General features: G+C 40.5%; 1 protein-coding gene and 1 long non-coding RNA gene across 9 annotated transcripts in view; one reads left to right on the top strand and one right to left on the bottom strand.

The window, feature by feature from the left end:
• Positions 1 to 14,147, bottom strand: part of NBEA (neurobeachin) — a 349,991-nt gene that overhangs the window by 59,787 nt on the left and 276,057 nt on the right. For all 8 annotated transcript variants that reach the window (XM_083437001.1, XM_083437003.1, XM_083437002.1 and 5 more), the window contains 2 exons: positions 9,909 to 10,049; positions 1,693 to 1,812 (listed from right to left, as the gene is read on the bottom strand). In XM_083437001.1, the coding sequence (XP_083293127.1) occupies positions 1,693 to 1,812; positions 9,909 to 10,049 (261 nt within the window). The remainder of the gene's footprint in view (positions 1 to 1,692; positions 1,813 to 9,908; positions 10,050 to 14,147) is intronic.
• Positions 5,250 to 13,385, top strand: LOC310676029. Its single transcript, XR_014510369.1, has 3 exons — positions 5,250 to 6,136; positions 6,728 to 8,347; positions 8,841 to 13,385. It is a non-coding gene; the product is annotated as an uncharacterized lncRNA (long non-coding RNA).

The following is a 14,147-nucleotide window of genomic DNA, read 5'->3' as shown; positions in this document are numbered from 1 at the left end:
AGATGTTTGGTGCTTGCAACAGCCACAACAACTATCATCATATATCTATAAGCATCCAGTCTAGCCTTAGAGTCTGGATGCCTTTCAGGGTTGATATTCAACAGGCTTTTTTGTCCTTGGAAGGTAGATAAGATGAAAGTTGACAACAACTTTGAAAATTAAGAAAGCCTATATATATATATATATGAGAGCAAAAATATTAATCTAGTCTTTAATTATCTCATTTATTTGATTTTTTGCAATCTTGTCCAGTATGCCAATCACATATTGGGTCAGTATCCCAATATACTAAAGCTCTATAATACATAGATCACAAAGTTGCCTTTGAGTACTTCAAACATCTATTTATACATTTCAAAACCAAATAGCACAATGTAAGTGCATCAAAATGGCCTGGCAAAGTGATCTGGCAGATACTAGGAATGTTTATAGAAATGGAAACAAAAAGTTCTGATGAAAAAACGATGCATTTCAGTCTCAGCAAAACTGCACATTTTGAAAGCAAACAAAACTTAGGGCTTTTAGCCCAAAGAAAAATGCATAAGTGAATTATTTAATGTGTCAGCTGATCCTGATCAAAAAGCATTGTTTTCTTTACAATGCTGATGACATACCAAATGACATTGGTTTCCAATGGAATCAAAATCATGGCAAGTACCTGGTAAGAGTTTATGAGTTTACCAGAGGTTTTTTGTTCAACCAATTATTTCTCTATCCTAAGTCAAAGCAGAAATTCAATACATAAATAATGTAACTCTTAGTAAGATCAGTATAAATGGATTTTGAGATCGTAAGTGCTTTTAAAAAGACTCCAGCAATGTGCTTTTAAAAAAAGAAAGAAATAGTAACCAAGTTTCTATTCTTGTTTCAAACAAGAGTGAGTGCCTTGTGATAATATAAATTTGATTTCTTTTGTAAATATTTAATAGCAAGACACAATCAGAAAAGATCTAAAATCAAACAATGGGCTACTAGCACTTTTCATGTAGTTTGGAATCTATCATCTTAACTGGTAATCAGGAGAGGACACTTCTTAAAATAAAGCAAGAATGTAGGATTCAATATTCAAACATAAAAAACCTTTCTATAGAACAATGGAGGTATAATCACAATTGTGAAATTACCCTGCTCGCTGGCTGTTTCTACGTATTGTGTAGATATTGGTTTAATCTAATGTGTACTGTTGCATAATATCCCCAGGCATCGTCAAGTAAAAGCTAAGGCTTACAGAAAAGCATACATTTTAAATGTGTCTTGTCATTAATGCTTTATTAATTGCCCCAGGCAATGCAAAGCCAGAGCTCAGCAAGCTATAACAATATGACACTTTAAGGTCAAATGCAATCTTGCTCTGTTTATGGAATGGGCCAAATATTGAGTTAACAGCAGGAAAGAAAATTTATTGGGCTTTTCTCTATCTTGTGATTATTTGATTTAAATTAGAATGGTTGTGTGGTTTTTTTGCAAGAACAAAAGATCTTTTGAGCACTCAAATATTGGAAGAGTATTTATTTCTCATTTCATATAAAAATGGCATTTTAGAGCAGTGAAGTCTATAGCAGCCATTCTTTTTGCTCTTATGTGAAACAGAACTTCAGGAATGCACATTTTGATTGTTTATTTGTAGCATGTAACAACAATAACAGTTACTCAGTTATTTTGCATGCATATGTAGCAAAACAATAATCCTACCTTCACATCTGAAGTGTCTCTTTGGCTAGTTCTCCAAGATCTTGCCACTGAAGAAAAGGTTCGATCTGGGTGATCAAATTTTCCATCATTTGCATTGAGGAAGAATGTTGTAAAGGGTTCCTACCACAAAATAAAATAAATAAATAAATAAATAAGAAATGAATACAAATGTAATAAGCAAAGGAATCCAAAACAACTTCATAATTTGAGTGCCTTCTAGGCTTAATATTTAAAATTAATTAAGGGAAGAATTAATAAAGAATTAATCAGCACTTCACACTAATACATTGCTTATGCTTAATCTCTTGATGCAACTATTGCTACTAATAACCCAAAAGCATCTGAATCCTAGAATGGAAGGATTACAACAAATGATGTGCTGGCTCTATATTAGAATACTGTCATCAAGAAACTGGAGTATTATAATATCTCTATCTATTTCATTGACTAAACGCCACTGCTCTTTGGAGAACTTCCCATATATTTTATTTTTTTGTGTGATATTATATATATATATATATATATATATATATATATGCTTTCGTAGATTTTCACGGGTACAGGAATGCAGGTTTTGGTGTCCTCGGGTGTCTTCCCGTGTAAAAGTTGGGGTGTCTAGGCGACGTTTCGACCTCGTCGAAACGTCGCCTAGACACCCCAACTTTTACACGGGAAGACACCCGAGGACACCAAAACCTGCATATATATATATATATATATATATGAATAAATATGATGAAGAGTAAATTATACCAAGCCTTCAACAAAGAAATGATTCATAAAAATGAAACATGTTACAAAGTTCCATTGTTTTCAGGATGAGAGATCTAAGCCTCCACTCAACTCCCTAATGAAGGAAAAATGAGAAGTGCTTAATTTTGGCAGGATGCTACTCAAACTAAATATGTTCGAACAAAATATGTAATTAAGTGCATTTTAAAAAATCAGCATAGAACTGTATCATTAAAACCTTTTTGTTTAGATGTTCAGTAAGAAATTAAAGCTAAATCCCCATACCATTTCATATGTGGTACCAGGCTGCCCTCCACCATTAAAAATAAAATAAAAAAGACTCTTTCTAGCTAGTTCTCACAAGTGTTGACTTTTGCCTACAAGGGCTACATTTGGAAAGAGGAGTTAGGCAGCAAAAAACTCCTACACAATGAGTAACGCACACAAAAATGGGTGGGAAAGATGCAAAGCGTGACTAGATTATGATGCCCTTAGCTCATTGTGTAGAATCAGATGATAAAGACTAGAACTTATATTTAAACCACATACAACCATTTGACCATCAGAAATTAAAGCAGCAATGTTTTTGCTCACACTCTAAAGGAAGTAGATATCTCAATTCTGATCTGAAATGCAGCAATAATGCTTAATGGAATTTGTTCCCAGTAAGAAGAAGAACTGTTGATATGTTAGTTTCAGACTTGAAATCAGGGAACGACAACATTGTGGTGCTCACCTGACTTCCTGGCAACGAAGTCACGGTTGCTTACCTGGAAGGAGGGTAAGGGAGGGGGGGTCAATGTGGTGCAAATACACTGGCAGGAGCATGGGATTGGTTCCAACAGCGTGTTAGCACCACATCAATCTTCCTTCTTTGTAAGCAGCAGCTGCCAAGAGATCAGGTGAGTTCTGCCACCCCACTCCACCGTGCCCTACTGACTTCAATGATGGCATGTATCCATGTCTACTATATAAACAATTTTACCCATATTCTATTAATTCTGATGGTCCCAGTAGACCAGGGATATGGAGCCTATGGTTCTGCTGATGTTGAACCCAAACTCCCATCAGACCTTGCCAGCCTGGTCGATAATCAGGAATGCTGGGAGTTGTAGTCGCCACCACTGCAGCGGACTATGTTTTCGCTGCTTGCATAAGCCATAGAATTCACCTTAAATCCAAGGTTGCAATCCTAAGCACGCCCACTAAGGAATGAACACCATTGAACACACTGGGACTTAATAAACATACATAGGATTATCCTTAATCGCAGAATGAAATGTTTTAGAATGAATTAGGTAAAGGTAAAGGTACCCCTGCCAGTACGGGCCAGTCTTGACCGACTCTAGGGTTGCAAGTTCATCTCGCTCAAGAGGCCGGGAGCCGGCGCCGTCCGAAGACACTTCCGGGTCACGTGGCCAGCGTGACGAAGCTGCAACTGGCGAGCCAGCACCAGTGCCGGACACGGAAACGCCATTTACCTTCCCACTATAAAGCGGTACCTATTTATCTACTTGCACTTAGGGGTGCTTTTGAACTGCTAGGTGGGCAGGAGCTGGGACCGAATGACGGGAGCTCGCCCCGCCGCGGGGATTTGAACTGCCGACCTTACGATCAGCAAGTCCTAGGCACTGAGGTTTTACCCACATCGCCACTCGCGTCCCACTAGAATGAATTAGCAGAGCCCTAATAGCATTTCTTTTATATAGTTATGTGAATTAATTCACAGTGATATACTCCAAAGCATTTCTTATATGAAAAATTCCTCATTGAGAAGAATGGAATAATTACAATTTTAATATCACTGCATTAATTACCATGGCAACTATTAAGTTCTGTTAATAACAGCTATGGTCATTAACTAATGAAAAGTATCTCCTAAACATTAGGCAGCTCCAGTCAAAAAAATGTATAGTCTGGAAGGTTGGATTTATAACGAACATGAAATACAATGCCAAGCAGGAAGTAACATGGAGAACATGACTGGGTCTGAGCAGTGTGAGTCTAGGCAGAGGATTTCATTCCAAGCGCAAGTAATTTAGGCACACACTAATTTGTTCAAATCTAAGAATTTATTGTCAGGCATTTTCAACTATGGGTTGTAAATAACCTGTCGGTCAAGTGCAGTTAATGGCTAAAGTTATGGGGGTGTTTCAGAAATGTTTACTGAATACAGTGGTGCCTCGCAAGACGAAATTAATCCGTTCCGCGAGTCTCTTCGTCTAGCGGTTTTTTCGTCTTGCGAAGCAACCCTATTAGCGGATTAGCACTATTAGCGCTATTAGCAGTTTAGCGGCTATTAGCGGCTATTAGCGGCTATTAAAGGCTTAAGGGATTAGTGGATTAGCTGCTAAAAGGCTATTAGCAGCTTAGCGCCTTAGAAAAAGTGGGTGGGGAGCGGAAAAACCCTCAAGAATCGCAAGACATTGTCGTCTTGCGAAGCAAGCCCATAGAGAAATTCGTCCTGCGAAGCACCTCTGAAAACGGAAAACCCTTTCGTCTAGCGGGTTTTCCGTCTTGCGAGGCATTCGTCTTGCGGGGCACCACTGTATTTTAAGGAGCACCATTTACTCACAGACTTATTTAGCATATAAGCAATGCCTTGTGAAACTTACGTAATTCAGAGGCGAAAAATCCTCCCTTTCCTATTTTGTGGCAACAAAAGACATGAAGCAGTCATGCTGTAGGTGCAGGGGCCTGATAGGGCCATCTTAAGTGACGGCAACATGGGATGTGGGCCTAGCACCAGCACTGGGCACAGTGGGGCAAGCACCAGGCCCCATGTTCCCCAGACAGCCCCCTATAGCTTGCACAAGTCACCAACATTTATTTTTTATTTTATTTTCTCTTTTTCTCATTGATATATTTATATAAAAGATTTCTCATTCACCCTTCATTATAAGGTCCCTGGGTTAGTAAAACCATTTAATCATATAACACTTAAATCCAATAAAACAATTTTAAAGAAACCAAAGGATGTACATGAAACAATAGAGGTGGGCCCACAAAATTCACACAATCTTAACTGCCAAAGGACAGGAAATGATGGGAAATGATCGTCAGCAAATGATGGGAATTATAATGAGGGTTTTGATGCACATTTTGGGTTCCACATTTTGGGAGCTGTCACTAGGCACTAATTTTTATTCTGAGCCATGGAGATCTTTTTGAATGATAACATTGTTATCCTTTTTCCGTAATGTGTTAAAATAGCAGCTACAAAAGATACAAATTATAATTCTAAGCTCTTACCACCCACAGAGGACAGTAGCTCCTCCCAGCTCTCACCCTGGAAGACCATCATTTCCCTGCCAAGGTCCTGGCCAGGGAGATCTTCTTCAAGAGGGGATGAACCACTGCCTCCTTTAAACATTTTTAGAAGGTGCTGTTCAGTCCAGCAATGTGAAGTGAAGGGCAGGTTATTTCCTCAAATTCCCCTGGGCCCTATGCAACATCTGCTCAGAGCATGAGTAGCATGGATTGGGCAGAAAGGGGGCACTGGATGGGAATATGGGAGATGGGTCCACATCTCCCATCTACTTAATACCCCATCACATATTTAATCTTAGTTGGTTGGAATATATTTTGATTGGAGGAAGAAAATTCACACTACCTTCTTTTACCCTGCATCTGCTCCAAAAGTTTGTTTGACCAATCAAAGCATACATTAGGGTCTGTCTTACATGACCAGGCAATTAAAGAAGCTGATACAGTGGTACCTTGGGTTACATACGCTTCATGTTACATACGCTTCATGTTGCATACGCTTCAGGTTACAGACTCCACTAACCCAGAAATAGTGCTTCAGGTTAAGAACTTTGCTTCAGGATGAGAACAGAAATCGTGCTCCGGCGGCGCAGCAGCAGCAGGAGGCCCCATTAGCTAAAGTGGTCTTCAGGTTAAGAACCAGTGGCGTAGCGTGGGTTGTCAGCACCCGGGGCAAGGCAAGTAATTTGCGCCCCCCCCAGCTGCACTGTCCCTCCCCCAGATAGTCCCTCGCTCTCTCTCCGCTCCGCACCGCACGCCTGGCACCCTCCCCTCCACAGTGGGCGGCGACCCGGCGGCTCGGATCGGATTCGCACAGCCAGCACTGCAGTGAGAGAGAGAGAGTGAGCCATGTAGGGGCAGAGAGCTGCGAGCGCGCCCCCCCCCCAGATGTTGCGCCCGGTGCGGCCGGCCCCCCCTGAACCCCCCACGCTACGCCACTGTTAAGAACGAACCTCCGTATTACGTACTTAACCCGAGGTACCACTGTATACACACTGTATACAAATTATGTACTTAACCCGAGGTACCACTGTAGTGGGAACAACAGCCTTTACTGATTGTCTCCTGAGTTTGCAAAAAGCAATCCAATTTACTGTGTCTATTGCTATACTAGTATAACTGTTATTGAATAAAAAGCTTCCAAGCTCTCTAAGAACTCTAGCTCTTGAACTCTAGAGATCACAGCATGTTCAGCAGGGTTCATTGATCTTGATTAATACTCCAACAGGGGTGACTCAAGAATAAGAAATCACCCCAAATATTATTGACACCTCATCTGTTTTAATGTTGGACCTATTCATATAAAACCATGCACATGGAAAGGCGGGGTAGAAATATTTGAATAAACAATAGCTACTGGGACCTGTTGTATAATGGAGAGTCCTTGTTCATGGTTCTAGCCAGGCATTAACTTCAATGGGTATATGCTGAGTAGGATTTGTGTTGAATACTGCCGGCTTTGGCTAGTGATGGACTAGTTCCTGTTTAAACCTCACAGTGGAATATTTCAGATGCTTAATCCTACATCCCTTAATAAAGGTTAGATTATGGAGGCGATATGGTGATGGAGAGGAATCACCTACTCCAATATGAGAAAGACTGCCATTGCCTGGCAAGTGGCCACACAAAGCAATAGCTAAGTCTGCACTACCAAATATGCAACTTGGTGATGGTTCATGTTTTTAATTATATATCCTTTGAATAAATAAGAAAATATTTTGTATATGCCACAAATGGCAAGCTTTAAAAGAACAATTAATCTGCTCAATAAGAGTAAAATTTATATCCCATTTGTGTTAAAAAAACACATTAATCTGAATACTTGAAATTTATGTTGCACTTTCAAAAACCCAATAAACTCTGTGCACCTTTACTCTGATTTGAAGATTGTTTTGAAGGTGCTTATTGGGGGAAGCTGAGATTCTAAAATCAGAAGCAACTGGGGATTAGGAAAAAGCAGTAGGAAAAAGGTAATTATAGTCAATTATGTTACAGTATAATCCTAAATTCCATGACAACATTATTTAAGAGTCTGAGACAAACACAAAAGCAAGAAAATTCATAGTCAAGGATTAAGCCTTTCATAGTTGAACACTACGGGGTGCCCCATTAGACCAACATATGGTGTCTATCTTTTGGATTTTTAATCCTTAGCCTCAACGCATAGGCTCTTCTACATTTATCATATAACCTCGGCATTACTTCTTACCTTCAAAAATAATTTCATATCAACACACTCTGTATTTCCTCTTAATTTTTCTCATTTAATTATAATTACGTTCAGGTAAAGATGGCTACGTTTGAAAGAGATTAAAAGAAAACCATGGCTTTAAGAGAAAATCACGCCTGCCTTGCTCTTCCCCCAATCCTGTTGCTGCGCTTCCAGGAGCTAAGTCATGGCTTGGCTTAGCACTACATGGGAACCCAGGCTTGTGATTTGTCTCCCCTCAATAGAGCATGAGTGGTACGTCAAGAACCTTGTCCTCTAGGCTATTTAACATCCACATAAAGCTGCTGGGAGCTGTCATCAGGTGTGTGTCACCAATATGCAGATGACACCCACCTCTAGCTCTCTGTTCCACCCTGCTTGATTACAAAATGGGGTGCTTCAAAGTCGGAATCAGACTTCATAATTATAATTGGGCTACATTTTATTGCATTTTCGAGGTGGTATCCACATGAATAAATTGTGCCAATAAGTGGTTTCCCCCCTTCAAATATAGTGGACATTATGGTTTAAATGCCTATATTTTTAGGAAGCTGGACAACTCAGGATGGTGGGAACATCCCAAAAGACAATGGCTGCACTGAACAGTTATGCTACCACAAGCACTTTTGGCTCAGCAACAGAACTTCCCTTCCCTCTCCTTTCCCCCGAGTCCCCAGTTTGTCCCCCAAATCTGCTTTGGAGTGTTTGGGGAAACCCCTGAACATATTTAAGGGGTGCATGGGGGTACAAAGGGGGAGGCAAGTTCCAATCCACAGCAAAAAGTGCTTGCAATAGGGAAGCTGGTGATTTGGAAACTGCCTATTACTTCCTATTAGACCTAGATCTAGAGTTGATGAAACCCTGGCTTAAGTCTAGGGGTCTAAGGGGTCTAACCATCTTGCCTGGAACATGAGAACATAAGAGGAGCCTGCTGTATCAGGCCAATGGCCCACCCATCAAGAACTGGTAGGGCCTGCTACCACTGATGCCAAGAGAACGAACAGATACAACGACAGAAATCATTTCTGTGGGTGACACAAGGACAGAAAACCGCAGTTGCAATATGCTTCATATTAACTGTTTTGTCTGTCCAACTCAAATGTGGTAATCATGCATAGTCTGATGAAGTAGTGTGTGATTTCCTCCCTATCAATGAAGATGTATTTTTCTTGCTTTTCCCCCTTCCTTGTCTGTTCACAGTGGATACATCCACCATGCAGTAGAGCACTGTGATTCACCTGGCTGTTCTTCAGAATGGCTTGTTTATTTATTTGCATTTCCAAGCCACCTAATTTTTTTTAAATCCCTAAGCTGTGTACATTATCCATTAAAACAAAAAGGTAAAGGTAAAGGACCCTGGATGGTTAAGTCCAGTCAAAGGCGACTATGGGGTGTGGCTCTCATCTCGTTTGAGGCCGAGGGCGCCGCCATTTGTCCACAGACAGCTTTCGGGGTTCATGTGACCATAAACCGCTACTAGCACATGGAGGACTGTGATGAATGCCAGAGCCTACGGAAATGCTGTTTATCTTCCTGCTGCAGCGGTACCTATTTATCTACTTGCACTGGTATGCTTCTGAACTGCTAGGTTGGCAGAAGCCTGGTCAGAGCAACGGGAGTTCACCCCATCGTGCAGATTTCAACTGCCAACCTTCCGATCGGCCAGCCCAAGAGGCTCAGTGGTTTAAACCACAGCCCCACCCTAAATACACCCTAAAGCCAATAAAAAAGATATCAAAGTTAATAAACCAGGAATCCACACACATAAATAAGGGTCCAATCTTATGGATCAGGGAAAGCCTTGTTGATTTGGTGACTTGATCTATTTGCTCCACTGCAATTTCACTTCTATCATGGTTACCCAGAAGCAGGGAGCCATCTAAGTGGTTACAGCAGAAAAAATTACATGGATGAGGATTCTGTAATTCCACATTTTATGAAAGTAAAAAATGAATTTAGCTTTACAGGTGAAAATACTGAATGAATAGGAGGCGACAAAAATACTTACAATGCGAACGAGCCAGCATAAGGTACAAGTAGATGTTGAATAATGAGTGTTATAATGATAAGGTGGAGTCTGGTCATCTTCCCATGTCTCATAGCGCTCTGCATAAAAGACTGCTCTCTTTGGATTCAAAGCACCGATGGGCTGCAAAGAGAATACATATACATCACTATATGAACAGCTGGAGAATGCTTTGGAAATCTATATCACACTTTTAGTTTGCATCCTTTAACAAGGATTCACCATATATGACATTCAGCAGCCCGAATGTTGATAATTCATATTGCAGTTTGTTCAGACTGCTTGAGAAGGGGTGGGAATTTTATTTCAGAGCCTTGAGTTACTAAACACATGACTGCTATAAAAACCAAAAAAATGTATATGGCTTAAGTCTGCAAAAGTTCAAGACCATTTCAAACAGGGTGAGGGGCGGGGGGTAGTTTCCCAGTGAATTTAACAATATATTCTGGAAATATACATCTAAACCTACATTTCAGATGCTTTCAAACCAAAGTAACGTTACTCTTGTCATTCACCATAATGGCACAGCTAATGAAATGTGACTTCTGTTCAGGCAGGGTACTTTGTAATGCGCATTTCATGATGAAAAGATTTTACACAGAAGGCCTTGTGGTGTTTGGTGATCTTAAGCAGAAATTCTTGAATATGTACACAGTATGAAAAGGCAGCAGCCACTTCCAAAGATGGCCAATTTACACATAAAGAAACGTTCTCAAGAGGGAAAGGGGGCAGTAGACACCCCCCCCCCTTTACTTGCCTATTTGTGCTAAACAGGAAAGGCCCAATTCTAATTCTTCCTACAGCTATTGCTGCAGTGATATACTATATAAGGCAAACAGTGGAAGATTCCCTCCATCCCAGGAAGCTCAATTCAAGTTACCAAACTTTTCTTTTCTTTTTGCTTCTCTCGCAAATCCTCCACGTTTTCTCCCAAAGGGAACAACCAAATACGCAACTCTACTCACATGCTTTTCCTTTTCCTTTGCTAGAGTCATCTTACCACTTTAGCAGTTTGAGTGTCATAGGAGGAGGCCCTTAATAAAATGCTAAGAAATTAAGTGGGAAGTGATGGATCTAACCTGCCCCCGGCACGTTCAGAGTCCCACCAGCTGCTCACCTCCTTTTCTGCACATGGACCTGCCTCTGAGCTCTCAGACAAGGAGATCCCTAGGATCCAGTGGTTCCTCAGTTGGCTTTCCCCAGAACTTAGGATTCCTCCCTAACTTAGAAGTCAAATGAATACAAATAAAATATATATTTCAAAGGACCCATAATATATCGCAGGTGCCCTACAAGTGCACACCTCCAGAGCATTACAAATTGCAGACCCAGGTGCAGTACACCTCTATGAAGTGCCAGAGCTACTGATGCAGATGCACCCTGGCCAATCACTGCCGTAGCCACTGGACTTGGATCAGGCCTGATGCCAGCTGGCTGGGAGAGATCCAGCAGATCCTAGGCCAGCTCCACCCCATCCTGTCCTCGTGAGGTCCCATTTGGCGGATCTGTTGCTCTGCCGGCAGGGATGCCACAAGAGCACTGAAGGAGAAGGTCTGAGTCACCTGGGAGGCTGAACTGGCAGAAACAAGCTGAGGGGTTCCTCCACTCAGTCCAAACCCGATTCCCAGCCCAGCAGTAGCGTTTCATAATCAAAATACAGTGGTACCTCGGGTTACATTCGCTTCAGGTTACATACTCTTCAGGTTACAGACTCCGCTAACCCAGAAATAGTGCTTCAGGTTAATAACTTTGCTTCAGGATGAGAACACAAATCATGCTCTGGCGGCGCAGCAGCAACAGGAGGCCCCATTAGCTAAAGTGGTGCTTCGGGTTAAGAACAGTTTCAGGTTAAGTACGGACCTCCGGAACAAATTAAGTACTTCACCCGAGGTACCACTGTATAAAATAGCCATTATACTTTGGTATATATATATATTTCCTTTTCTCATTTTTACACAATAATTGCTTTCTCATATTTTAAATATGTGTACCTCTTCTTACTTACTATGTTTAGCTCAGAACCATAAATGTGTTTTATAGTGCAAACTCCATGTTGGGCTGCATGGTGACTTATTCATGCCTTAAATTCATAGTAGCAATGTGTGTATATCCCCTAACCTAAATCAAAGTGAATACTACAAAAATAGAGAAATAAAACATATTGACAATAGAGAATGAATCAAATGTTTATTCCTTTAATTCCAGATTCTTTTGAGGTAGGTATCTGTTAAATAAATAAAAAAATAAAAAAAGAATAGAATTGCCTACCATTTTATAGGGGTTCTACCTTGTGGATAATTATAGCTTAAGTCAATGTTGTACCAAGATTTTGGGGTCGCTAAACATTTTGATTGTTTAATACTTTGCTTTGTCAAGGGTATGCTAACAGCTTTCTCATGTGTGTAAAATATTTTAGTAATCCCTCAGGATCTAGCTTATCTGATGCAGATTGCACTGCAAGACCTCACAAAACATTCATGAAAGGAAAGCATGACCCATTTCTTAATCTTTTCCAGGCATCTTCCCAACTACTGGAACAACAATAAAATAAATATTTACATTTTTTATTTTACTCAGGTTTCATAGGCTACTCAACCTTTTCGGTCTTTTATAGTTCAGTATGGGGTACGGTAAAGGCAGGCCAGAATTATTTGGGTTGTTTGCACAAGATACCTTCAGTAAAAATATTCGCTTAAATAATTATTTAGTGTAGAAATAATAAATTGGCCTTCGTATTGATATGACAAGCTGCAAGATAGGTATGAAATGGTGTGATAAGATTTTGCAGTTTTCGCTATAGCTGCCAGAACAGCTGCTGAATTTGGAATAATATGGCTTGAAAGAACAAACTAACATTTTATTTAAATATGTTTGTGATTAGTCTTAACAGGAAAGGAATGCTGTCTAGTGATCACAGCAGGGATCGGAATCATGAGAGGAGAGGTTCACTCCTGGCTTTGATGGCACGTAGCCTTGCACACAAAAAAAATACTAGCATGTTTCCCTGTTTCATGACCTCTACAAAAAAGATACAAGTTCTGGGTATGAACTTGTTTTCACTGCTGCTTTTAACTGCTGCCTTTTATTGTGATAGGCCTTAGTCCAGTGTTTCCCAAAGTACTTCCCCCATGGACCACTTGAAAAGTGCCAAGGATCTTGGCAGACCACTTCTTCTGCATACTGTAGCAATTGTAATGTGCTCTGCTAGATGCTGTATAATTTTATTCTATTTTATTTGGCTTCTTGTATTTATTTTATATTGTGTTTTGTTGCATTCCATAGAATTCACGCTGTAATACAATGAAATATAATGTGAGAATTAAAGGAAGCAATAAAAATACAATTTTTAAAAATCATTATGACAATTCAGTGCGATGGATGTGCCGCTCCCCAACTTCAACCTCTAATCTACAGACCACCTAAATGAAGCTTGTGGACCACTGGTGGTCCACAGACCCAGTGGCGTAGCGTGGTTGTCAGCACCCGGGGCAAGGCAAGTAATTTGCGCCCCCTAACCCATGGATTTGCGCCCCCTAACCCTAACCCCCAGATGTTGCGCCCGGTGCGGCCGGCCCCCCCTGCACCCCCCACGCTACGCCACTGCACAGACCACAGTCTGGGAACCCTGCTTTGGTTGGTTTTATTGTACTAGGAAATTGCCCTGGGATACATTTTGTCTAGAAAGAGGAAGAGACATGTTCTAAATAAATAAAATTAAAATGAACACATAAAGTATTTATAGACAAGTATTGTGAAATCTAATGTCAAGTCAGAAATGTAGGGAACGAGGCCCAATACCCTCACCGAAGTACTTCAAAGATGGATGTTAGATTTAGAACTACTGTGGATTGCTATTTTTTTATTAATTATTATCATTATTAACTTTATTACCTGCCCTTCACCAGCAGGTGCCAGGGCACATTACAACAATAACTAACTAACTAACTAACTAACTAACTAACTAACTGGAATAGGAATAGAGTGGTTGTCCCTTGTCCTCACTGTTGTTTGTTATGACATTGGAAATATTGCTTCAGAATATGAGAAACAGGGAAATCAAAGGTATTGGGGTGGGACGTAGCGTCTATAAATTAAGGGCATTTGCTGCTGATGTGCTGCTGATATTAGAACAACCTTTGGAGAGCGTTCCCAAAGCCTTAGAAGAAATTAAAAGGTTTGGAGAAGTGGTGGGTTTCAAAATACATTCAGATTAAACCAAAA

This window comes from Podarcis tiliguerta (assembly GCF_965153285.1).
Source record: "Podarcis tiliguerta genome assembly, chromosome: 4".
NCBI lineage: Eukaryota > Metazoa > Chordata > Lepidosauria > Squamata > Lacertidae > Podarcis > Podarcis tiliguerta.
This window is presented reverse-complemented; position numbering and strand designations above follow the sequence as displayed.